Source organism: Trachymyrmex septentrionalis, unplaced genomic scaffold (genome assembly GCF_001594115.1).
Source record: "Trachymyrmex septentrionalis isolate Tsep2-gDNA-1 unplaced genomic scaffold, Tsep1.0 scaffold88, whole genome shotgun sequence".
Classification (NCBI taxonomy): domain Eukaryota; kingdom Metazoa; phylum Arthropoda; class Insecta; order Hymenoptera; family Formicidae; genus Trachymyrmex; species Trachymyrmex septentrionalis.
In genome coordinates this window covers 977,493-1,002,047 of record NW_017306070.1, presented here as the reverse complement: position 1 = coordinate 1,002,047, position 24,555 = coordinate 977,493, and the positions used below count along the sequence as shown (strand labels likewise).

The 24,555-nt window shown below is 30.8% G+C and overlaps 3 protein-coding genes across 8 annotated transcripts in view; 1 reads left to right on the top strand and 2 right to left on the bottom strand.

Annotated features, from left to right (window-relative positions):
- Positions 1-2,261: 2,261 nt before the first annotated feature.
- Positions 2,262-10,819, bottom strand: LOC108755550. Of its 5 annotated transcripts, none has more exons than XM_018498625.1 (16): positions 10,743-10,819; positions 9,854-9,956; positions 9,575-9,703; positions 9,329-9,489; positions 9,114-9,119; positions 7,365-7,441; positions 7,157-7,266; positions 6,857-7,071; positions 6,618-6,726; positions 6,285-6,382; positions 5,516-5,579; positions 5,365-5,446; positions 5,048-5,275; positions 4,764-4,869; positions 3,518-3,746; positions 2,262-2,883 (listed from the first exon to the last, which is right to left on the bottom strand). In XM_018498625.1, the coding sequence occupies exons 4-16, from the start codon at positions 9,469-9,471 to the stop codon at positions 2,743-2,745; spliced, it is 1,608 nt and encodes a 535-aa protein (XP_018354127.1). In that variant the 5' UTR covers positions 9,472-9,489; positions 9,575-9,703; positions 9,854-9,956; positions 10,743-10,819; the 3' UTR covers positions 2,262-2,742. The 5 variants fall into 5 exon arrangements, with proteins under 5 accessions (XP_018354127.1, XP_018354130.1, XP_018354132.1 ...); XM_018498628.1 differs by having other exon boundaries at positions 5,138-5,275; XM_018498629.1 differs by lacking the exon at positions 9,114-9,119 and having other exon boundaries at positions 2,743-2,883; positions 5,138-5,275.
- A 3,837-nt stretch (positions 10,820-14,656) lies between these two features.
- LOC108755545 (protein OPI10 homolog) lies at positions 14,657-16,487 on the bottom strand. Its single transcript, XM_018498614.1, has 3 exons — positions 16,333-16,487; positions 15,194-15,323; positions 14,657-15,087 (listed from the first exon to the last, which is right to left on the bottom strand). Exons 1-3 carry the CDS (start codon positions 16,360-16,362, stop codon positions 14,657-14,659), a joined length of 591 nt encoding a protein of 196 aa, XP_018354116.1. The 5' UTR covers positions 16,363-16,487.
- Positions 16,488-18,103: 1,616 nt separating this feature from the next.
- Positions 18,104-24,555, top strand: part of LOC108755542 (myotubularin-related protein 4) — a 10,447-nt gene continuing 3,995 nt past the window's right edge. The window contains exons 1-7 of one of the 2 annotated variants that reach the window (XM_018498607.1): positions 18,104-18,182; positions 18,511-18,852; positions 22,677-22,731; positions 22,912-23,228; positions 23,369-23,555; positions 23,645-23,823; positions 23,892-24,087. In XM_018498607.1, coding sequence (XP_018354109.1) covers positions 22,921-23,228; positions 23,369-23,555; positions 23,645-23,823; positions 23,892-24,087 — 870 coding nt within the window. In that variant the 5' untranslated portion in view covers positions 18,104-18,182; positions 18,511-18,852; positions 22,677-22,731; positions 22,912-22,920. Of the gene's footprint in view, positions 18,419-18,510; positions 18,853-22,676; positions 22,732-22,911; positions 23,229-23,368; positions 23,556-23,644; positions 23,824-23,891; positions 24,088-24,555 lie in introns of both variants that reach the window. The other variant, XM_018498606.1, reaches the window with a different exon arrangement.

Here is a 24,555-nt window from a genome sequence, read left to right as displayed (position 1 = left end):
TAAATTAATAAAAATATGTAATAAACAATAATGATAAACAATTACATTAATAAGTCAATAAATAGAGATATATGGGTACCCAAAAAAATAATAGATCGGGTCAGATCGGGTAATAACTGGGTTCGACTTTTACATAAATAACGTGATTTTAGCGTTCATCTGGATCTACCGTATTGCAAAATGCTCCATATTGTGTTCCTTATTATTGTATTTTACTTGAGCTGTGTTCCAAATTTACTGTCGGCGTTGAAAATACTAGTTTACATTACGTGCATTATATGTTATGATCCCATTGTATTCCTCTAAATTTCATTCTTATATCTCGGACCATTTAGAATGTTACGGGCCACCTAATTTATTTAAGTGGCCCATAATTTTTAGCGAGTACTATATAATTTACACATATACAAACGAAAAATGTTTACTATTCATGTTTTCGTTTTAAGAAAAAAATTATATGATCGATACCCACAATTTTGGAAGTTCCTTCAGAAATTATAGTCATACTCTCTCTAGTAGTCGACAAGCAAAGCATCAATAAGATGGATAGAGATGAGCCTAATCTTATCAACATCGGAGATGAAGAGGCTAAACTCAATAATTACCTCACAAACTTTTAAAACTAATCTTTGATGCTTTGAAAAAACTTTTTTTTGCACTTCTTTGTTCACAGGTTGATACAGTATAGCACCTTTTTTATTATGATATTTACTTTTTATTTTTTATTGATGTGAGTCTTTTTCAACACGCGTTATTTTCACTTCGATAGTGTTTCAATTGTGTGAATGCCACACTTCCACCTCCACAACCGGAAAAACAAGGTTGTCAGCGACAGAAGGGCCATGAATTTTTTTTGCCGCTACAGAATCCAAAGTAAATTGCAGAGATTTTATTCCTTTCTATTACTCCATGAACTAACTCTAAACTTGAATTAGTTCTACTAGGAATCACCTATTTGCTTCATAAAAGCTGTGCAATCAACTTACGAAATAGTAGTCCACAGATTAATAGTTTGCACGAAAAAATAGCGTGTAGTTTTTAGAATTGGACTTAAAAGGTCCAATTGCATCAAAGTTACTTTGACTTTAAATAAAGCTTAACTTTTTCTGTCTCTATCACACTTTTGGTTTGAAAGTGAGACAGAAAGAGTTTTAAGTCTCGTTAAAGTAACGTTTATGCAACTGGGCCTAATTAAAACGTCATTGTTATACGAAAATGTATGCACGTGAGATATTGATGTAGTAATATGTAGTGATGTGTCAGTGACACGTAAATTGTCTGTAAATTGTAAGTTCTACTTATACTATGATTAATCATCTTTGATTAATCATCTAGGATCCTCTTAAGGATCATTTATATTGGCCGTAAACTGTTAATTTATACTTAGCTATAAGAAACTGATCAATCACAATCGAATGTGAGCAGAATTAAGTGGATTGGTCATTATTCCGGTATAAATGATCTTTAAAGCTAGAAACACATAAAAAAATCGCAAAGCAATAAGAATTAAATAGTGAACGAATCAACCAATCACAGTAGAGAACGTAAAGTAGTGATTTGCCAATTCGCTTACTATTTATGTATCAGAGCTAAAAATTTTTGGCTAATTCTTAAGGTACGTCTTACTGTTATGGAAAGTGTGTGCAGCAGCTTTAACATTTTGTTTTAACTGGTTCTGTTTTTTTCTTTTTTACTCACTTATTCATTTATACGTTGTACATTGATTTGAATAAGACAACAGTTTCTTATACTGAAATTTTCATTATCATTGACAGTTAAAATTTCATATTTGTGTGGATTGAAATGTACCACGCATATTCATAATATTCCATACATGCATATCAGTATATACTCAGCTGAGATACGCATCACACATTCAAAATACAAGCAATTCCACACATTCTCTCTCTCTCTCTCTCTCTCTCTCTCTCGCATCCTTCCTTTATCAGATTCCAAAAGTTAATAATTTGATTAGATCGTTAGAAATAATGAGTTTTATGTACATATATATCAAATCAATCCTCAACCACATTACCAAAAGGTTACAAAAAATTGCGAACGTTAAGTTACAATTTAAAAAATGAGAGAAAAATTGTCCATCTACCGTGAGAGATTGTATTTTCTATTAATCTATAACTAAATAAGGATTTAACGTTATTCGATAAGAGAAGAATATATAGTAAAATGATTAGCTACTCGATTCATTAAACCAATATAAAATTATATTTTTTTTAAATAAAATAAAAACAAATAAAAGGATCGTGTGTAACGGTCAATAAAGTAAAAATAATTGCTTCAAAAATGCCGTGTTCATGACAAATACTAACAATAAATAGAATATCTTGACATAAATAAAGTCTTGATAGCACATGTTTTAATTTTGTCAAGAACTTAAAAATGATAATAGTAATAATACTATGTAAACAACATTATTAATGGAAAGAGCATAAATAACACGCGACTGTATATCGATGAGACATTAATGATAAAAAACATTATGAGAAAAAGCAATCTTATTAGCAAAAGCAGCCAATAATTGATAATGAATTGCTGTAACTAACACAATCGCTTCTTATAGATATAATAATGATAATACATTATCATCATTATATCTATGGTATATGTATTGATCTCAAATGGTAGCTGGACATGGTTAAGAATAAAAATAAATTAATTCTCAAACTAATGAGCTTATCTGTGTGAAAAAAATAGAAAAAAGAAAAACAGTAAAGAGCACTTAGGTCAACAAGGATTTTGAACTAATTGTATCGCATGTTGTAAAGCATCAGCGATATTCTGAAAAACAGGTACACCTTCACGCGTTGCGAAGTCCGACAGGTACATCCTCCCCCGGTTGTAATCTTTTCGGGCTTGTTCAGTCAACTAAATGAATAAAAAGAAAATATCATATATATTATATTATAATTATTAAAAAAATTTTCCTACATAAAAACAAATATGTATCGTAGATTATAACTTTGTAATATTATACAGAAGTTAATTTTATTATTAATTGTAAATTATATGATGCTTGAAATTTAATTTGCTAGAATGATTTAATCCTAAGGCTTCTGAGTAGTCGCTGTTGCCGTATTGGCTATTCTTACTCCCCCCCCCCTCTCGGCAATTAGCAAATAATTGTAAAAGTGAGGTGCGGTTACTCAATAGGTATGCGTAGCCTATTTTCGCTTCCTTTTATGACTACTTACTAATTGTCTAGGAAGGGGGGAAGGGAGTAAGAATAGTTTCAGCCCATTATTATAAGTGTTTTAAAACGATCTCGTTATTTTACTTTACCTAAATTTTCCTTATTTACAAATGACATGCAAGAAACTTTACCGTGTCATTTCTCGTTTATGACGTCATGATCTTTATATGATCGCGGCGACTATTCAGGAGACTACATAATTTGATTATTAATTCTGTATTGTGTATGTGTGTGTGTGTGTGTATGTGTGCGTGCGTGTGTGCGTGCGTGTGTGTTGGGGAAAAGGAGGGATGTAAAATTCAATCATACTTGTTCATCAGATATAATAGAACCCTCAGGAAGAATTTGAACACAGAGGACGAGCTTAACGTGCAGTCCAATCAAATGAGCTGCCAGTGCCATAATGGCGATACCGCGCGAATGCTGCGGCACTATCAATAGGATCAGTCGTGAGTTCTTTATCTTCTGCAATTCTTGCGGCAATATTCTTACGTTGTATTCATTCAAGCCTGGTCGATATAGAGACAACCTCATCGATCTGGAAAGTTGCAAACAAATGAAATCATATTTAATGTCCGTCTCAAAGATTGATATTGAAATTGAATTTGATCGATTAAAATAAAATTCACTAAATTTGATATTGTGATCGGCACAGGATTAAAAGATTCGCGAGGGCATAGAATGAATTGAATACTTTGGAATTAACTTGAATTAACTTCAATCAAATTTTCATTCTAACTGTAGTTGTCCATGTTATTTTACAATTAAATTTTAACATTTTTAACAATCGAACTGTTGACGGATGTAGTCATAGATGTATGAGTTACTTTTTGTCTCTGCTCCTTTCCTTCAATTTTAGACCTCATGGTCTTGCGTAGCTGACAGAGACTTCTTGCCGAATCAGCACATGTTTGCACGCAATTACAATTACTGCGATTGGATTTATACCGATCATACAATTGAGTCATGTTATTAATATTAATGTTATGTTTTACAATATACAGGGTGTCTGTTAAATAAGGTCGGAGCCGCATTAGAACTCTAAGAATTTTTTCAGAATTTTTTATCAACTTTTTAGTACTGCATTTTCTTATTTTTATTATCATGAGAAAATACGGTATTAAAAAATTCTGAAAAAATTCTCAGAACTTTATGAGAAGAAAATAAACAATTTTTGTTTCTTACAGTTTTTCTGTAAAGTTGATAGTATTTGAGAAAAAAATTATTAAACACCAATATTCGGTCATTTTTAGTAATTAATATCTTGTTAACTATTGCGAAAATTGCAAAATGGTATAAAACTTTTTTATTTCCTTTAACCGCGGCTCCGACCTTACTTAACAGACATCCTGTATATATACGAGGTCTTGCTTCCATAATTTTTATTATTATTATTTCTTAATTTTATTACGTTATTTATTCTCTTACGATGTTTATTCTTTAGGCGCTTGTGCGATTGCACTCGTTATCATTGATTCTGATCGGTTAAATACAATCTCAATCTCTAATATGATATAGACAACTTGATAATTATCACTAAGCTGCTGATACTCACTCTATCAATGGTATTGCAGAAGATTCTAACCAAAACAGATCTTTACTGACTACACCAACATAAATGTCTCTCTTCTCGAACTCTTGTACGAAGGAATTAGTCCAATCTAAAAAAGTTTAAATCTTGATAGTTTAAAAGAAACTTCGTTTTTTTAACCTAATTTTTACGAAATAGATAAAATCGAGTGCTCAATTTTGGGAAGTGAGAAAATGGAAGATTCAGGCGAGAAGTGTAGACAGTGAGTTCATTGAAGATCGTGGGAAATTGTTGAAAATCAGAAATACCTAGGAAACGATTAAAAGGATGTACGAAAACTCGGCGCAAGAAATTTGAGGTCTTCCTACATAATATATTCCATACTGAAGGTATCTCACTTTCGCAAGAGATGCCATTACTCTTCATCCGCATCCACGACGATTCACTGGCTAAAACGCAGAACTGTTCGAAATTTATTCGCAATTCGGTTGGGTCACCTTTTGCCGGAAATCCATCTATTAATGTCCTATAGATTTCTGCACAACAAATATATCGTATTTTAATATTTTTTACTATCAAAACACAAATCTGAAAACGCCATAAAAATATAATACGCAAGCATTACCGGACTTCTTATTTACTGTGTTGAGCAGATCCAAGAGAGACAAATTGTTACACATTGTGCTTGACTGTAACATCACCCAAGCCTGGAATACAAAGATCATGTTAAGTTTGATGATTTTTTAAAGATACTTCATATGGTAAAACGTACATACTTCCCCCAATTTTACTGTGCCACTATCATTAACGTCCATAGATTTGAAAATTTCCCGCAATTTTCTGTCATGTAAACAAAATTTCTTTATAAATTGTTTGTAAATACTTTTTGTTTTTTTTCTTATTTTCTTATATGCATGCTAAGAAACATTTCGAGGAACTTTTGAAGGTAAAAACCGAAACAAATAATTTTTGCTTAATTACATTCTTGTATTTCTTTCTTTAGTACTCAAATATGCTGCGTTATTTATCGAATGCATTTAATTGCGATGTAAACATCTTGATCATTTAGTAACCAAACATGAGAACAAGCGCTATAGCCATCAATTTGTCAATATACAAATGAAGTTGACTGCCATATCAAATCATTATTGTTTCCAATCATTTAAATATAAACAATTCGAAAGAATATAATTCTTGATCTTTCTAAATATTTTTTTATTTATTAAGCTATTATGAATAAAAACCAACATTGTTTATTGATCTATTTATGCTTACGATTTTAATTCTTAAATTTTTAAACATTATCACTTTCATATCACAATGTTAATTATACATCGCCAAGTTATTATATGATATTTCTGGACATAGGTTACTGAGTGATAATTGCTTGTTTTAATTCTATTTTATTGTTCATTAATATGTTTTCAAATTACCTTATATATATATACACACACACACACACACACACACACACACACACACACACACACACACACACATATATATATTTACATATAATGACAACTACATTGAGTAGAAACTTACACTACATCCGTTCCATTTTGAGTAAGCGAGATTCTTATAGGTTTGATGCCATCCTCGGTGTTCACGCAATCCTGCACATTGATCTCTTCACGTAACATCTATACATAGTATATACATGTATATATACATATTAATCATTCAGGTCCGGTTTTTCATTGTCTGGTTAACTTATGGTTAGATTTAATATGATGTTTTATTGGATGGGCTTCATCTATAATGATATCGTGAATGAAGCCTATTGGATAAAATATCAGGTTAAGTTTAGCCACAAGTTAAACAGATGAAAAATCGAGCCTTATTCTGATACATTTTTTTATTAATTAGATTCATTACCTTGGACGTACAATGAAGGGCAACTGATACACTCTCGAATATTGGTACCCTTTGCCTTTCCATTAGGTATTGAAGCACTAACAACCCGTTCATCAAATCATAATATTCCCTGTAGAATAAAATATAAGAGATTGATAAGAAAGAAATTATAACAATTAAATATTAAATCTAAATTAAGAGATTTATATTTTCTTTGAAACCTGTATAATTTCACATTATATTAAATCATATGAACGTACTGTGTGGAAACAGTCTCTCCAAGTATAGCTTGTCCTTGACGATACGGATAAATGACAAGAACCAAGGACTCGCTACGTGTAGCTGCCAGTTGAGCTGCTTCAATGATGCCTGCGCTATTGCGCGTCTGATTGTCAATGACAAACAGTAAGACTCGTGCCGTCTGTTTTGCCTCATATTCTTGGGCTATTAATTCCGGCCCCCACTGTGACACTTGCTGTGATACATAATTTAATTGCAATATCTCGTACGCATGCAATTATGAAAAAAAAAAACAAGGATAAACTATTTAAATTATTTACAGGATTATAATAAGTAATGCCAAGATTCTGAAGAGTCGGTATCGCTATATCTGACCTCCAGGTAGTTGGATTACAAGACCCGCCCAAAAATACCTCATACGCCATCCTCTCTAAAAAATTAATAAATAAGTAAATCGTTAAAACATTGTCTCATTGACACAATTAAATAGTGCCCATAATATAATAAGCAGATTGTTTGTTGACTTACTTGAACCAATTTTGTGTTTAGTACCTTTTCCATCACCGTGTAATGAACAAGAAGCGTTCATAGGAACAACTGCTGTTCTAAAACAGAACAAGAATAATGTATATGTAGTGTAATCTTTTTATTTTTTTTTCAAATTCATATACTGATCTAGTATTATCACACTCAACATGGTGGCTATTATATTTGTAAAGACTTTATAAAGTGATTTTTCTATTTACTCGACCATGCGTATAAACCTGCATACATACACTGATTCATCAAATTCTATGAATAGGAGTAAATTTTTTCAGTTTCACAATCTTCACTATTTTTATTATAACTATTATAAATATATTTCACAATTTTTACTATACACGAAATATAAATTATGACATGTACCTAAAAAAGAAAAAGAAATTTTTCTGTACTTATTAAAATGAAGAAATTTTCAAAAAATTAATTAAAACTCGGAAAATTTTTATAAAAATAATTTTTTTAAACATTCTATTTTTGCTATAATAATCACCAAAATTATAATAAATTTATTATTAAATTTTTTAATAAATTTTTTATTTAGATTTGTTTCATTTTCATTTAAAGAATTTTTTTTCAATATTTATAAGAAGAAATGATGTAATCATAAAACTATTACAGCGAAATTATCCATCTTTACATTTCTCTTTTTTCATTATTATGTTAACATATTTATTTAAATCATTTTTTTAATACATTTTTTAATATGATTAGTTACATTTTAGTCAACATTTTTTTTTTATATATATATATATATATATATACTGATTATTGCGAAGAATATTACTAAGATCGGTAAGATTTGACTCCAGGCCGAGGTAATACTTTTCACAAAAATAAATTTATTTACAGATTTCCAGCATATTAGGATCTTTTTAATAGATGCCTACGGAGCATCAAAATTTAATTGTGATATTATTTCAATAGGTTAGCTGCATTTTTAAATAACTACACATTTTTATATATAATATATACAAATTTTACATCAAATTATTCAAGCATTAAAAATTCAGCATTGGCCGTTATGAGCCTTTAGTAATGTTAATTATGATCAAAGTTAAATATTGGAATAATATTTAAAAATAAATTTATCTCAGATATATGACTGCACGCCAATTACTTTCGGACTTGCAACACAATCAAACTGAAATAATAATAATCTTCCCAAATTAAATTATATCGTCGATTTTAAGATGTTAATATCAATAAAAATTGGCAACAAAGATCTAATTTAATTTGGGAAAATTATTATTTCAGTTTGATTGTATTGCAAGTCCAAAAAGTAATCGGCATGTTTGAATTTTGTCTGTAAACATGAACGAAAATGCATGGAGAGTAAAGAAATTTTTCTCTTCAGTTTGAGTAAACATCCTATAAACGGTTATTATAATGTTTCGATAAATATGTTAGAAATATCGTTGATGAAATTCCTTATTCAAAATTATATAGTAAATATTGGACAATTTTTTATGCAGGATGCTACTAAAAACGACAATTGTACCGGATCATGAAATTACATCAGTCTGTATAGCAGAGAAGAAACATCATCAATGAGATCAGTAAGCGAAATTTCATCAGAGTGTGGTAATATGATATACGAGATAATAGCATGAATTAATCGTTTTGTAACTAAACATACTTCCAGATATCAAATAATTTTGTAATGACAGACATTGCATTTCGTTTCATCATTACTTTTAAATATCCCCATTATAATCATAATTAAATGGTCAATACCTTTGCCTGAAACATAGAATTCCCCATTTATCTAATAATTGGACAAAGATACGCATGTATATAGACAAAAATGATTTATTCTATAAATAATAATTTAGCTTATGAGAGGAATGGAAACCGTTATTATATAAAAGAATATTTGATCATCTTCAAAAATACTGAAAACTAAAGCAAGTCAGATCTGTCAATATATTGTAAAGGTTTTTTTATATTACCCTTGCTCACACAGATGTGCCAATTCTGTGGCAAATATGTAGAATTCTTCTAACATTATATAGGCATCAGTATATTCAGAACAATTCTCAGCATCGTACTGCAGCTTGTTGTATAGCTGCAAGCAGTTTAGAAGCAACAGCATCACGTATATTTCTTGTATCTACAACAATAAGCAATTCTCTTTTCTTTGTTTTGGTATCGTTAGTCGAGGAAAAATTAAGTAAGAACGAATATACTATACTTACATTGGAAATACTGGTGATTGTAAAGTTTATACTTGATCAATACCTGATGATGAATATTCCTCATTATTTAAAACTGATTTAAATGCCTACTGAATGAATGTTCTTTTCAATTGGAACTTTTAAGCTTTTCTATAAAAAAAAAAAAAGAAATGTTACAATTTCTCTAATTAAAATAAGTAAAACTATTTTATTAAATAGAAAGTAAACTTTATATAATAATATATAACATAGGTTATAAATCGCTTTAATTTTAAATGTAAACAATACAACTGTATTAACCTTGATGACATTTTTGTCAGATATGCCAGTACATTAAATGCTTTCCACCAAGAATAAAGCTTTATATCCTAGTTTCTTCTAATTAAAAATGTTTCAAGTTCACCTGAATAAAACACAAGAGAGCTTTTAACATATTTACATGTTTATTTTTCAGACGTTAGCACAAGTATATAAGTTATAATTTTTTAATTACAAAAGGGAGGAAAGAGGAGGAAGGAAAATATTCATATATGTTGATGTTCTCATTGCTGAATCATTAAAATGTCACGGGGGTCTGTTTTTTCTGCGGCTAAACCAGTATACATTGTTGGAACTTAAAGTAAGATAGGTATATTTAATATTTGATGAAAACGAGAAAGAGTTAAATCTAGAAATAAGAAACAGACCTACTCACTAATATTCCCAAGAAATACCGTCATGTAATCACATTTTCCGTTTCTAATTACAATAACAGATGATTCATTGATCCATACAAATAATTTGCATCATGTTAAAAAAAATTAAAAAAATAATCTTATCACATCATAAATTTTGTTAGTTACAAAAGAAAGTTAAACGCCCCTATCAGCAGTGCCGCTGTTTTGAGACTTTCGAGACCGCAATTGATGGATGCTTATGTATACACACAACCACCTCGCGTCACCTCTCCATCGTTGCTTTACGTTAAAGGCAATCACAGAATCGTCGATCGATTAAAAAAATTACTTATAATTTTTTTTAAAGAAATCTCGATACAAGGATTATTTTAAGATTATTAAAAGACTAAATAAAGATGGCGCGCTCCACAATTTTCTTATCGTTTATCGTCCTCTGTTCTATCTATCCTCATCGACGAAATTCAGGAAGGGATCGCGCGGCAACAGCAGCAAATGTCGAGAGAAACAGGTACCTTTGATGATGTTTTTATGTGCCCATAGACAAAGAGCACGATCACGATTTTTCGAGTGCAAGACGAAGGGCACCATTCGTATACACTCTCGCTGTCATTCACTCTTTCTACATTTACCTCTGTCCGAACACCACCGAACACGTTGATAAACAATGCGTATCCACGCGTATCGCGCGCGGGCGCGCGAGCGCGCGGGAGAAAAATCAACAGCGGTGGCGACGCAAAGAGCCTCGCCGCGCACTCCCGCTATTGCTCATACTTATTTATACACTTGTTATATTTAAAATGAAAGAGAGGCGCGCACTAAGTAACTGGCGCTAGAGACGTAGACGTAGACGGCGGATGGAGAAGCACAGCGCCGTACGGATAGTCAATCACATTTTCACCGGGACGGTACGTTGAAATTATTATCATTTTAGTCTTGCTCCACCGAATGTTGAGCGAGGATGAAATGGGTGTACCTGGGTGAAGTCACGGTCGATGACGACGTGCGTCATGTGCGATACGACGCGACTGCGAGCGAATCGACGGAAAGTCGTTGGATCTCACTTGTAAATATTAATATAACAGTCTTCGCGACATAGAGCGAATATTACTATATTCCCAACACACATCGAGCGTTTCTAAACGGGAATAATTTTTATCTTTTATATATCTCCGGACGTCTTTTTATCCGGATGTCGTTTTACACGCGAGAGACACTGGTGACTGGAGCGTTGAGCGACATTTATCGCTTGTTGTCTTTCGCGACGAGATTGTCTCTCTCTCTCTCTCTCTCTGTCTGTCTGTCTATCTGTCTTGCCTGCCTGCTTGCCTGCCTGTATGCGTACAAACATGCATGTACGTACATACATGCATGCACTCGTCCCCGCGACTGCCCGCGACGCTGCGCGACTCCACGCGACTCTTCGAGCAGACTCGAGAATGACGTAAACCTCCAACAATGAAGCGTGATGTCACACATGAAGTTCGCACAGACTCTCCAAACCGTCGCGTTGCACCTCCACTCCGCACACTCGCGCCTCGCGCACGCGCGCGCCTTCGGGGACCTTGAATTTTGTGCTCGACTCGTATTGTAACAACATATTTGTTGACACAGGGAGCTTTCTATCAAGATTTTTAGGCGACACACATCGACACGGTGCTTACCAACAATGACGTGCCATCAGCAAAAGCGGGTGCTTTCTCTAAAAAAGGTTTTAGGTGACACACAATCGATATGGACCTTCATATACTTAACATTTCTCTTTTTTTTTATTGCAAAAGTTCGCGAATAGTTTGGGAAAGTTTAGGAAAACAGTCTCATAATTTGAGAAATAATAATTTATTTATAATCAATTAAAATTAATCGAGCATATAGTTAGCAGAAATATTTAACATTTCTCTTTTTTTATTGCAGTTTGAAAATAGTTTGAGAAAGTTTAGGAAAATTGTCTCATAAATTTTTGGGAAATAATTATAATTGTTAAATAAATTTAATAACTAAAAATCATTTCTATTATTATATGCGGTAACTTTTTCTACTTTATCGATTGTGCACTTACACCTTATTTTAACTATGTACCCTATAAATTTTGTTATGTTACTTTAGAGTAATCTTACTCCACCACGCATCATGCAAAAGATACAAAGTTTTTTTTATTTCAAATAATTATGAAAAAATAATTGTTTATATTTAAATTACATATGCATATTGCATATCGTAAAAAAATCAATCTAAGCGAAAAAATTATAGAAAGAAAATTAAAACTTGAGATACTGTCATCATTTTAGTTTCTCATTTTAGTTTCAATTTCTTCTGCAAAGCAAGGATGAGCGACAAATCAGAGAAGACAAATAGGTACAGAGCTCACTGAGCGATCATAGTAATTAAATACACCCAATGATTGTATGTATATGATGATATAAAATTTTTCTGATACACACTTTTTCAAAGGAATTAAAAAGAAAATTAATAAAAATAGTTACGTAGGAAAATCTATCCGATATTTTCTGAAGTGTGCAAAGGACGTTGTAAATTTTGATATATATAATTAGAATGTTTCGAAAGAAATTGAATTAGCATCGATATATGTTAAGTAAATCATTACAGTAACATGATTCATACTGTCGATCTTTAAATTTTGACAGTATTTTGGCCTTTTTCTATTACAGAAAGCTTTCTCGTAACATGAAATTGAATAGTTTAGTAACAAGAAAATGTTCATTTTTTTCTGATATTTAACGTGTGATAACTGATATGCAATTGTTAAAACAAATTGTTGATTCGTAAAGAATATTCGGCATATCATATCAAATAGTTTAATATACTTTAACTTGTTAGTTTGCTTTGCATTCTGGATTCTGATTTTATATGTTTATGTAATCGTAAAAGGTCCTCTACATAGAAGTCATAGGTAGTCGTCTTAAATTATAGAAAATTAATCACAGTAGAATATGAGAAGAATACTCGACTATGATTGGTCAATTTTCTACGACTTAAGACTCTACGACCGCCTACGACTTCTATTGTAGACCCCGCATTAAAGGATCCTCTACATAGAAGTTGTAGACGGTCGTGGAGTCTTAAGTCATAAGAAATTGACCAATTCTAATCGAGTATTCTCCTTATGTTGAATTGTGATTAGTTGATTTCCTACGACTTAAGACTCCACAACCGTCTACGACATCTGTGTAGAGGACCTTAAGTGGTTCACTTGCATACTGTAGCAATTGCCCACTGCCAATCGCAGCGACTTCTGCGTAGGTAGTTTAAAAAAATTTTTTTCTAGCGTTGTGATTGGCTTGTGCGCAGTTGCCTCGTGTACAATTGATATACCCTTATCCGCTTTTATTAGAGTGCTAAATAGCTGAAGTGTTTTATATCAGTGTTTCATCTTTCATTACTCATTTGAAAAAAACGTCATGTTCTTTTATCAAAACCTTATTTAAGAAATTGATAAAAAACCATATGAAAAAGTTTAATCGCTTTTTATCGTAATTTTGAATTATGAAAATTAACAGAAGAATATCGCACATCCATGATTCTTGTCGATTCCTTTCACAAATATCCTATTTATTATAATATTATATAAGTCTGTACTATAGTACACAAAAAAACTTAAGCCAGTAAGACATAAGCAATAAGGAAATCAACATGTTGGATTGGCTACTTACATTTTATTGCTTAAATTTTTTTGTGCGTTACGGCCCTAACGATATAGTCAAATTTTTATCTGAAGAAAAACACATTTTAGAATATAGAGTATCGTTTCATGAAAAATTCTTGAAAATAATTAGATTTCAATACAACAAAATAACAAAAAAATGATAACTTAACATAAGAAATATAAGATAATTTAACACAAAAAATTGGTATTTGATATATCATATAAATAATGATACAATAAATATGTATGTCTGCATTGCATTACAGTTGCTTGCGATATATTTAAGTTCAATATATCTCAAATGCATTTTAAAATAAAAATTTTTATTTAATGATATTTATTTATTGCAATAAGTTATAAGTTTTAAGTTGCTATTAGCATTATCATTAAAATTGATAATCAATTTAATTTGTGGGATTATATTATTTCAGTTTATGATTAAGTTGCAAATTCGACAATAATCGGCACGTAGTTAAGAAAAGATATATTTAAATATATATGAAACATTATTAAATACTAAGATCTAGCTGCGACTATTTATAGGCTTTTTTCCTAATTTTTGAAAATTTATATATATAAATCCTAGTATCATTATTTATTAGCAAAAATATAAATGTAATGAACTCATATTAACAATTTAATAGGTAAATGACATTTTATGATAATTGTGAAATAATACTTAAACTTATTATAAAATATAATTATGTATATATATTTATTATATATTGAGAGAAAAAAATCAAATTTCAAACTATACGACTACAATCACGATTTCCAAAAATTCGGATTTTGCTGTAACCGCCTCTCAAAGGTTTGATACCAGTTGTGTAATGTAGACAGAGGTACAAAGTTCTCAGTAGGATTTGGTGTCATTTGAGCTTGTGTCACTGTAAAACTAGTCATAAAATTCACAAAATTTGTCAACATCTTTTGTACAAATTCCATGGAAGAACTGGTTGTAGTTGCGGCAACGGTAGCTATCTGCTGCTCGATCATCGTCAATGGATCAACTGACACACCAATCTGTGCAAAGTGTGAGATCTTACCAACCCCAAAAATTCCTAAATTGCTATTCACAAATTCATGATTTTTCTTCAAATTCGATATCTTGAAGATGGCCGATGGCTTAGAATTGGAAATATATCCAAGAAATTGCCAATTGGGTGGCGCATTTGGATCTGGCCAACTAAAGTATACTGTAAATAATGATTTTTCAATGATCAATTTTAACATAGGACATCTCTATAGTTTGTATGTAAAACTATTTTATTGCTTCGTTTCAAGACTAATTTTCTGCCTTACCTGTACCTCCCATACCATCTGTGAAAGGAATAGTACCAGTTAGGAATACTACTATATGGTTTATATTGTCAGCATCAGGTATAGTAATCAAGAACTGATTCTCACCAACTTGTTGAAAGTCAGTTTGGACCTAAAAAATAAAAATTATATTTATACAAAATTATATATAGGGGATGAATGTTAATGGCTGTTAAAAGTTTTACCAGGAAGATTCTATTAGTTTCTAATTTTCTGATTAATGAGAAAAACCATCATAATATCAAGAATTTTTGTAGAGATGAAAAGATTTCATATTGAACAATCTTGTTATATATATGCATCATAAATTGTTATTGTTTAAAATTTTTTTTTATGAAAATGGTAAAAATTCGATCATTATTGCATTTTATATTGAGGATGATCAATTGTTTAAGGCATTGATTGTTTTTATATTTGTGATTTTGATATTAACTTTAATATACTTAATTACATAGTATCAAAAATATCCAGCTTGGCTTATTAGCTTTATTTTTCTTTATATTTAAATTTTGTTCATATGTGAATTTAATTAATATTTATTATTTCAAATTAAAAAATTTATTATTCTTTGTATTTTTCTTTTATATATACTAGTCTTATTAATACAAATTGATAAAAAAAAAAGAATTAAACAAATCTCCATTAAATTTAACTAATGTTTGTTATAGAAAATTTTATATAATTGTCATTATTATTGAAATAAATATATAATATTAATCTAGCATTACTAAGATAAAAATATTTACAGCAAGATTACTAAAAGTAGTAAAGAGTTAAATTGTATTTAATGTAAAAACTTAAAATTTATACTTGAGTCATAATAACTTATAAATTTTTAGAATATTTAATTCTTGGGCCCAAAAATTATATAAACAAAATTGATTCAAAATTATTACTAATAAAACTAATTTACACACATACACAAAATAATTACAAAATTTTATATTATAAAAACAGAGTAATCGAAAATAACTACTTAAGGTATTTAAGAGTTTATTGTAATACTTTGTTAACTTAATAAAATAGAAACTTTTAATATAAAGAATTTGTTTTATAAATTTGATTAAATAAATTTTATACTATCATTACGAGAGGTAATAAAAACAGAATTCGATACTTACGAGTCGTCCAGCTACTATTATACCAAGCATCGTTGCAGACACATGTAGATCATTCTATTGTATCTCGTTTACTACAGAATACACCAGAATGTCTAAAGAACTAGCCCACATGTACAAAATTACTTAAGTATGTATCATTCTGTTAAAATCGTACAGTTGCACACTACTATTAACCACGATGGATCATGGAAAAAACCAGATGAGAATGCACATAATGACCGTAACACTGACTCTTGCATAACGCATAATGCATAATGTATAAGGGAATTAACCAATCGAAGTTCTTCTTTTTCATAGAATGAAAGGAAAGAAAGATTCTGATTAGCTGATTCGTTTATGCACTGTGCATTAGGGCGCGTTCACACCTTGACAGAAAAGCAGAAAGCGAACAAGCAGTGGCCAATCATAACTCGCGCTTGTAGTAAGTTACAAAAAGCTGAGATTGTAGACTACCAACTAGAATTCTGATTGGCTGTTGCTTCTCCGCTTTCCGCTTTTCCGTCAAGATGTGAACGCGCCCTTATTCAAAAGTCTGTGCTACGGTCTTTAAAGTGCCATTTCATGAAATGCTGAAAAGCAGCAGAGAGAAACCTGAAAGTAGACATTTTTTTTCGTTTACATACTAAACCTTGTAGGGTAATGTTCATGTTTTGATACATACACGAAAAAATTTGGTCATAGGATAGAGAGATCCGAGGATCTCTTCACACATTTGTACAACAAGGCTGTATTCCAAAATTGACTAAAAATCTATAGTGCACGTGACGTAAACTGTAGCATTTTCAGTGCTGGCAGTAAATTTGGAAAATAACCAAAAACGCACAAATTAAATCTTACATAAATGGCTGCAGAGTTAAGGTATAGCCACACAAACTTGTACAACCGCATAAGCGTATGCGTAAAGAAAATTATCCAATCGCATTTCTCTTATAAAGTCGCATATAAAATGTGATTGGATAATTTTCGTTACGCATACTTTTATGCGGCTATGCAAGTTTGTGTGGATATACTCTTAAGGGCCATTCTACACAAATTTGCATAGCTATATGCATAAAGAAAATTATCCAATCACATTTCTGTCATAAAGGCAAACGTAAAATACGATTGGATGATTTCTTTATGCATATGTTTATGCGGCTATACAAGTTTATGTGGATATACCTTTAAGCGGGGAGCACAGACTCTTACATGATACATAAAACATGAGGCATAAGAAAATCAACCAATCAGAGACCTTTATTTCATGAAAAGGAAGGAAATAAAGGACTTTGATTGGTTTATTTTCTTATGCATTATGTGTTATGCATTATGCAAGAGTCTGTGCTTTTCCCGCTTTATGATTGGTCGCGCTGTTTAGTTCTATTGTAAATTTCCGCTTATGGAACACCTGCTTTCTTTAGGCCTATTCTTTTTATCTGAACTTTTTTTTCCTCCTGGAGAGAAAAGGAAGAAAGATGAACTGGTGTGTAAAAGTTCAGACAAGAAGAACGGGCCTTTTTTTCATATTTCTCTTTATCCACGGCCATAATACGAGGTCTGTTCGCGTTGCACGAAATCCCCAAATATTTTTGCACTTAAAATGAGATAGATACATATTTTGCCTTAAAAAGAGAGAAAGCGAAGATGTCGAGTGCCAAAAGTGCAAGCAATGCGAACAGACCCACTATTGTAATAATGCGGAGGTCGTCAACGTTGATTCTTTACTATGTCTATGACACGGGAACGTATCGAATTGATCTTATTTCTCGTATGTTCTCGTAGTAAGAGCGAAATGAAAGTAAAATGTTAAAATATTCTTATATTTTTGCCTTTGTTTTTGTTGCTGTTAGTTGGCTACATATTATATGTTGGTAATACTCGCTATGTTTCGATCCGAGAGAAGCGTTTACAATATTTCCAATCCTAATTTGTTCTACTTCGCTGAGAAAAGTGGATTGAAGTGAATCGAAATTTAACCCGTTTATATATACATCCGAGAAATTCACTTCGAACTCTGAAGTGAATCGGCGGGAGGGGGGGGGATATCGGAATTGGACTTGCGAGTGTAAACAAGGCCATTGCGTATTATTGCAGTTACACGGCACACGTATAACAATTTTGAATTATATTAATAGCGCGACGAAGTTGTGTGTTTGTCTCGTAAAACGTACGAATTTCGACTTTCCAATCTTTTCATAGCGAGACGATACGAGTGCGGGGTGCGCATGGTTGCATGCTGCTGCCATGATCCAGCTGCCGTAAATGCCGTAATGAGAACTGATAGTCGTCATCTTTCCCACCACTACCATCAGCACCATCAGTACCAGTCGCTCGCTGTCATTGTGTTCCTGGCAATCCTGGAATTTTATCGTTGCGGAGGTATCCATGAAGACGATGCTCAGTGTTGCAGAGCAGTGTCGTTAGTACGTGGCGTCCTGTAGCGTTTGCATTCGGTTCATGGATATCGCATGAGAGAACAGAGGCCTCCTGCCGAGGGAGAAAGAAAGAGCTCGTCCATGTGGGATATCTCACAATCCAGAAGTGAGTAAGAAGCGAATCTTCATTTGTCCTACAAACGTAAATATAATTCTATGCACTTGGTGTGTGTTTCTTTCTTAAGGTAGAAAAAAAAGTTCTTGCGCGAATAATAATACGCCGTATGTCATGCGCTGCGCGTTACAAGGCTGACACATGTCACCGAATTGGTCGTTGTATAGTGCTGGGCTGCTGCATACTTGCATAGTGATAAGCCAGGCGAGTAGGTGGGCATAGGAACGTGGAATAGAACGGAACACGCGCTGTATTTCGCGTCGTATCATATCACATTATTTTTATAGTGTCTTATGTTGTACATTATGGATTTCAGATGAAAAGACGCAGAAGAAGCATTTTGGATGCACGAAATCTTGTTTTTTTTCACAATAAATATATATTTAGGCATCGATAGGAAGAAAATATACGGGTAACATTACGAGTATGAAAATTGAGAGAACACTCATTCGTTAGCTTTATTTTGCGTTTAAAGTGGAATTATTACATTCAAACTTTGGAAATAACGTACAGAAAATGTAACTGCAATGAACGGCTACAATGTGTATCTAATTATTTGTTTTTTATTTGTTGCATTATCTTTAGCAAAATTTATGATTTTTCCGTTATCTGGCTTATTGATAACTGGTATCTTTATCTCTACTTCTCTATTTTTCATAAGTATAAAGAATGTGCAGAGTGTAGTGAAAAAATCATTTGATTCTCGAGCAAGACATATAACTTTTTCTTTCTAAATTATAGATAATTCCACTTGTGTAATTTACATGTAAAAAAAAAATCTACTGAAATTGGCAATAATTGACATTGTTATTTAGAAGCAATAAGTATACTTTTTCACAAGTATACTTTTTCTGTGCACAGAAAAGAGTGGTCTCACCAACTTCAATTAATTGACCAATTGTATTTGAACTGACCAATCACATTTGTTGTTAAGTAGAATTAACCAATCTCAATTAACATCTAATTGATCGATTAGGTTAATCGAAGTTGATGAAACTGGCCCATAGGCCAGTATTCATAGTCAGAATTCTTATATTATAAGATAGTCTTAAGTACACTAGTCTTAAAATATCATAAATCAATCAGAACTGTATTAGCACCTTAACCTCAGATCTACAATAGATTTTTAAACTTTAAGTCATGAGGAATGGACGAATTATAATCAATTATTCTCCTTGCATTCGAGTGTTGGTCAATTTCTTGTGGCTTAAAGCTTAAAACACCTATTGTAGATCCGGACTAAGACATTACTTAAAACAGTTTTAAAATAAGAACAGATTATGACCGATATTCGTAAGTCTGTTTTTATTTCAAGATTGTCTCAAGTTATATCTTAAGATGCTAATTGTACATGCATATATATGTATGCATTTAAAATAAGAACTGATTATAAATGTCGATCGTAACAATATCGTTTACTGTGTGTACCTTAGAATGTGCTCATAAAGTTTTTGGCAATTGTAGATCAAAAATATAAGATAAAAAGATAAACATATGCCTGTATTTTATATAGTCAGACTTTATATTTAAGGCTTCCTTATCTACATTTATCTTCAGATGCTCTATGAATTATTTTATTGACTACTGAGCATCTAAAGATAAATTTAAGGAAGCCTTAAATATAAGGTCTAACTAAGGTCTATGAATACGGACAACACACACATAGGTTTTTATATCGTCATAATTAAATGATCTTAAACATAAGAATCAATTGTAAATATTATTTGAAGATAGTCTTTAGGGGGATCCTAAAGTAAAGCCCGAATTCCGATGAGATCGCTATTTTACTGATAAAATGTGACATATCGACAAATTTTTATATGCTACTACACTAATATCTCACACACACATATACATAGATTTTCGTAGAATAATAGCGTTTTAATTAGACATCTAAATTTAATTCTAAGAACTTCACGTTGTTTGTTCATATATATAAACTATCAATCTGTGGAACATAATTTCGTAAGTAAAAATTGCAAAGCTTTTATATCAAGCAAATGTCATATATATTAGTATAAATGTTAGATATTAACAGCTCTGATGCTATATTGGAGTAAGAAATGGTAAAAAAGATCTCAATTTAAACAACTTTTTCGTTCTTGACATAAACCACTTCACAGACTCATATTAATATGTATAATTTAATTTTGGAAAAGGATTTGTAAATCTGTAAAAGAGAAAAAAGGTAATTGTTATACAAAAATTATGGCATTTAATCGGTAATTCAAACGATTTTAGGATCTTCTTAAGATATAATGAGTCAATTATCATAGGCTAATAGTCTATTCTTATTTTAAGATCATCTTAAGTAATGTCTTAAGAATTAAGATGCTAATCTCTTGATTAAGATCATACTTAAGACTTATTGGCTTATATAAGAATTGATGACTATGAATAGGGAATGGAAATAAATTATTTTTGATTCAAATGAATTGTTATCAATTTATATTTATATGCAAAAGTATATGAATTTTAAAAATCAACAGTTAGGAATATAGATAAAAATGAAATAAACCAAAGAAAGATTCATCTGAAGCCAAGAGCGTGAAATATATCATAATTTACAAAAACAAATTGGCGAACAATTATAATGAGTTATATTAGAATATAAAACATTAAGAATTATAAAATTGCTGAGAAAGTCAAAATACAAGTCAGTACCGTTAAGACCGTAAATAATAAGGTTATTCACAGTGACAAAGAAATAAATACATAATAAATAAACCTGTCGTTTAAGAATCATGTACATGAATTAAATTATAACTCATTTATTATATCTATGTATGCATGGTGCAATTACTCGTTGTCGGATTGTAAAATTTAAACTGTTTTTTTTTGCAGTTTAATTAATAACATGTCAGAAATATGACGCTTATTTAAAAGTTTTTTGTATTAAAATATGACTGAAACGTTCAAGGTTGTAACAATAAGTTAAACATGATTTACATTTAAATTAAATCAGTAGAAAATAATTTATTTTGTAATTTAATTTTAGTTTATTTTTTTCATACCAAGTACCGCGCTATATTTGTTCTCCTTTGCTCAACTTTACGAACCACGATATTTAATATTTCCACATGTCATATGTATTAGTATAAAATAACTCGTAAACTATTAATTTTTTAATAGCTTTACTTTTATATGCGGAATAATCAGAAAAATCATCTTATGTAAAAGAAAATCGTACATTTTTAAAAGTGATAACCTCGATATAAAAAATTGATTTTTTCGAAAATTAATTTTACCAATATTTGCATCTCTTCAGACCGTACAATTTTCATCTGAAACGTTTATCAGTATTCATTTTTCGAAATATTCGATTTATTTAAAATAAAGCATGTATTGTATATATATTTTTATATTTATATTTAATCTCAAGTATAGTTATATAAATTAAAACAAGAAGATTTAATTATCCATAATGTTAAAATTTTATTAATCTGCTTTAAATAAATAAATTAGTAAAAAATTGAAAGCATTTTAATAATTTTAACGTTATTGATGATTATCTTCTTGTTTTAGTTTGTGACAATAAACTTTTTCTCAGTATCATTATTTTTGAAGCATTGTGATTAAATATTATTGACAGTGTAAACATTGATAGGCTGTATGCATATGGAAACAAAGTATACACATTACTGAAAGTATACATATTCAGAAGTGCCAAAGGGTTTGCGGGTTATCGCCGTGTCATCATCCATTGCTAATGCCAAAGTTTCGTAAACCTTGTTGGTACCTCTGAAGAAAATATTCATGAAAGCATTAAAAATATTATCAAGTATATATATTTTTACAAGTTGTATGTATTACAGGAGACAGAATATTTTAATTTGGGAATTCCAAACATAGTTGCTGAGTTCGTGTTAAGTAAGTTTATTTTACTGATATATAAAGAACAATATAATGATAGAGATAAGATAATAGCTATCAGTGTTTTTTTGTCAACTTTAAGATCTTAAATTTTAAATTTTGCATACATAATTAAGCTAACAGAAACAGTAAATCAAAATCAAAACAAATATCAAAGATATGTTTTTTTTATTATAGAACGAAGAGATGGAGAGTTCAGAGGAACCAACCAGTTTGCAATCAATATGTCATCTCCATGCCTCGGAATTATTTCCTAAGCACACAAACTTTGAATGCGAGGATGAAACATTGACAATTCCGTATACACCATTAAGCGGGGAATCGGTTGTGGCATTGGGACGGACAACAGATGGTGTTTTGGCACTTTCAAATTATAGGCTTTATCTACAATTAAATCAAACATGTTATAATATACCTCTGGGTCTCATTGAGCAATTGGAAGTAAAGGAAATATTTTATTTGCATATTGGATGTAAGGATGCACGTTCTTTAAGGTATTTATAATGTACTATTATTTTTTATCCATATAAATGTATTAAATTTTCTTCTACATTTATTAATTACTGTGTATGACAGATTTATGTAATCACTTTATTAAAAAGGTATTAACATATTAAAAATACTGATATTTTAGTTGCGCATTTACTACAAATGAGCACTGTTTAGAGTGGTTCAAACGATTGCACAAAGTGACGTATTCACGAAAAAGTATAGAGGATATATTTGCGTTTGCATACTACGCATGGTCTATAGAAGAAGGCAAAGATTATCCTAGGCTTGGAAAAGATAATAGTTCTTATATTACTACTTTTAATTCAGAAGTAAGAGAGTACCTTCTTTTAAATATTTTTATCTGTTGAAATTTTTACTTTATATATATATCCATATCAAATTATATTTTTATATATAGGTTGAGCGATTAAAATTTAATCTGCATGGTACATGGCGCATAAGTCAAATAAATAAGGATTATCGGATGTGTCCATCCTATCCACCACAGCTTTTAGTTCCCGCTTGTATTTCCGACGAAACCCTCGAATTTGTTGCCAAATTTCGAAGTTCCAGACGAATTCCAGCTGTTATCTGGAGGTATAGTCTTTATTTTTTATCTTATATGATAGTATTTATAATAAATCATCTATTTTATTGTAATGTAGACATGTGAATAATGGCGCCGTGATAGCTCGTAGTAGTCAACCGGAAGTTGGTTGGCTCGGTTGGAGAAGTTCTGAGGATGAGGTTCTTTTAAAAGCTCTTGCGGATGCGTGTAGCTATGATAAGGGTGAATCTACTATTGTAGATTCGCCTATTACATATTCCGATACTGGTGACGATGCGTCGAGTGCTGCCAAAGTAAGAGAATTTTAATCAATAAATTTAATTAGAATTTAAATAGAAGAAGAGTACAACTTTTTTTACAACCGTCCGGGGATCGTTTTATTTCTACATTTTCTTACGTATTTTTCTTTATGGAAACTGAAAATGATAATAATTACGGTATTGTAGTTGTATCAGAAAATAATAAAATATATTGAAAACTCACTTTTTTATTATTCTGCATTAATAAATGCATGTACAATTCAGTATTCTACATTTATATAATGAAAATGAACTTTATATAGCTGATCAATAATCACAGCTATTTATTGATTCATGAACCGTAAAAGTCTTCGGGTTTTCAATTTTTTCTATACTACTAAATATGTATACTAGCATATAACAGAATTCATTTTTACTTCGATATACAGTGCAAGGAAGAAATGATTTTTTGTCGCTGCAAGAAATATGAATCTTGTTAATAAGAAATTATTTCAAGAGAAA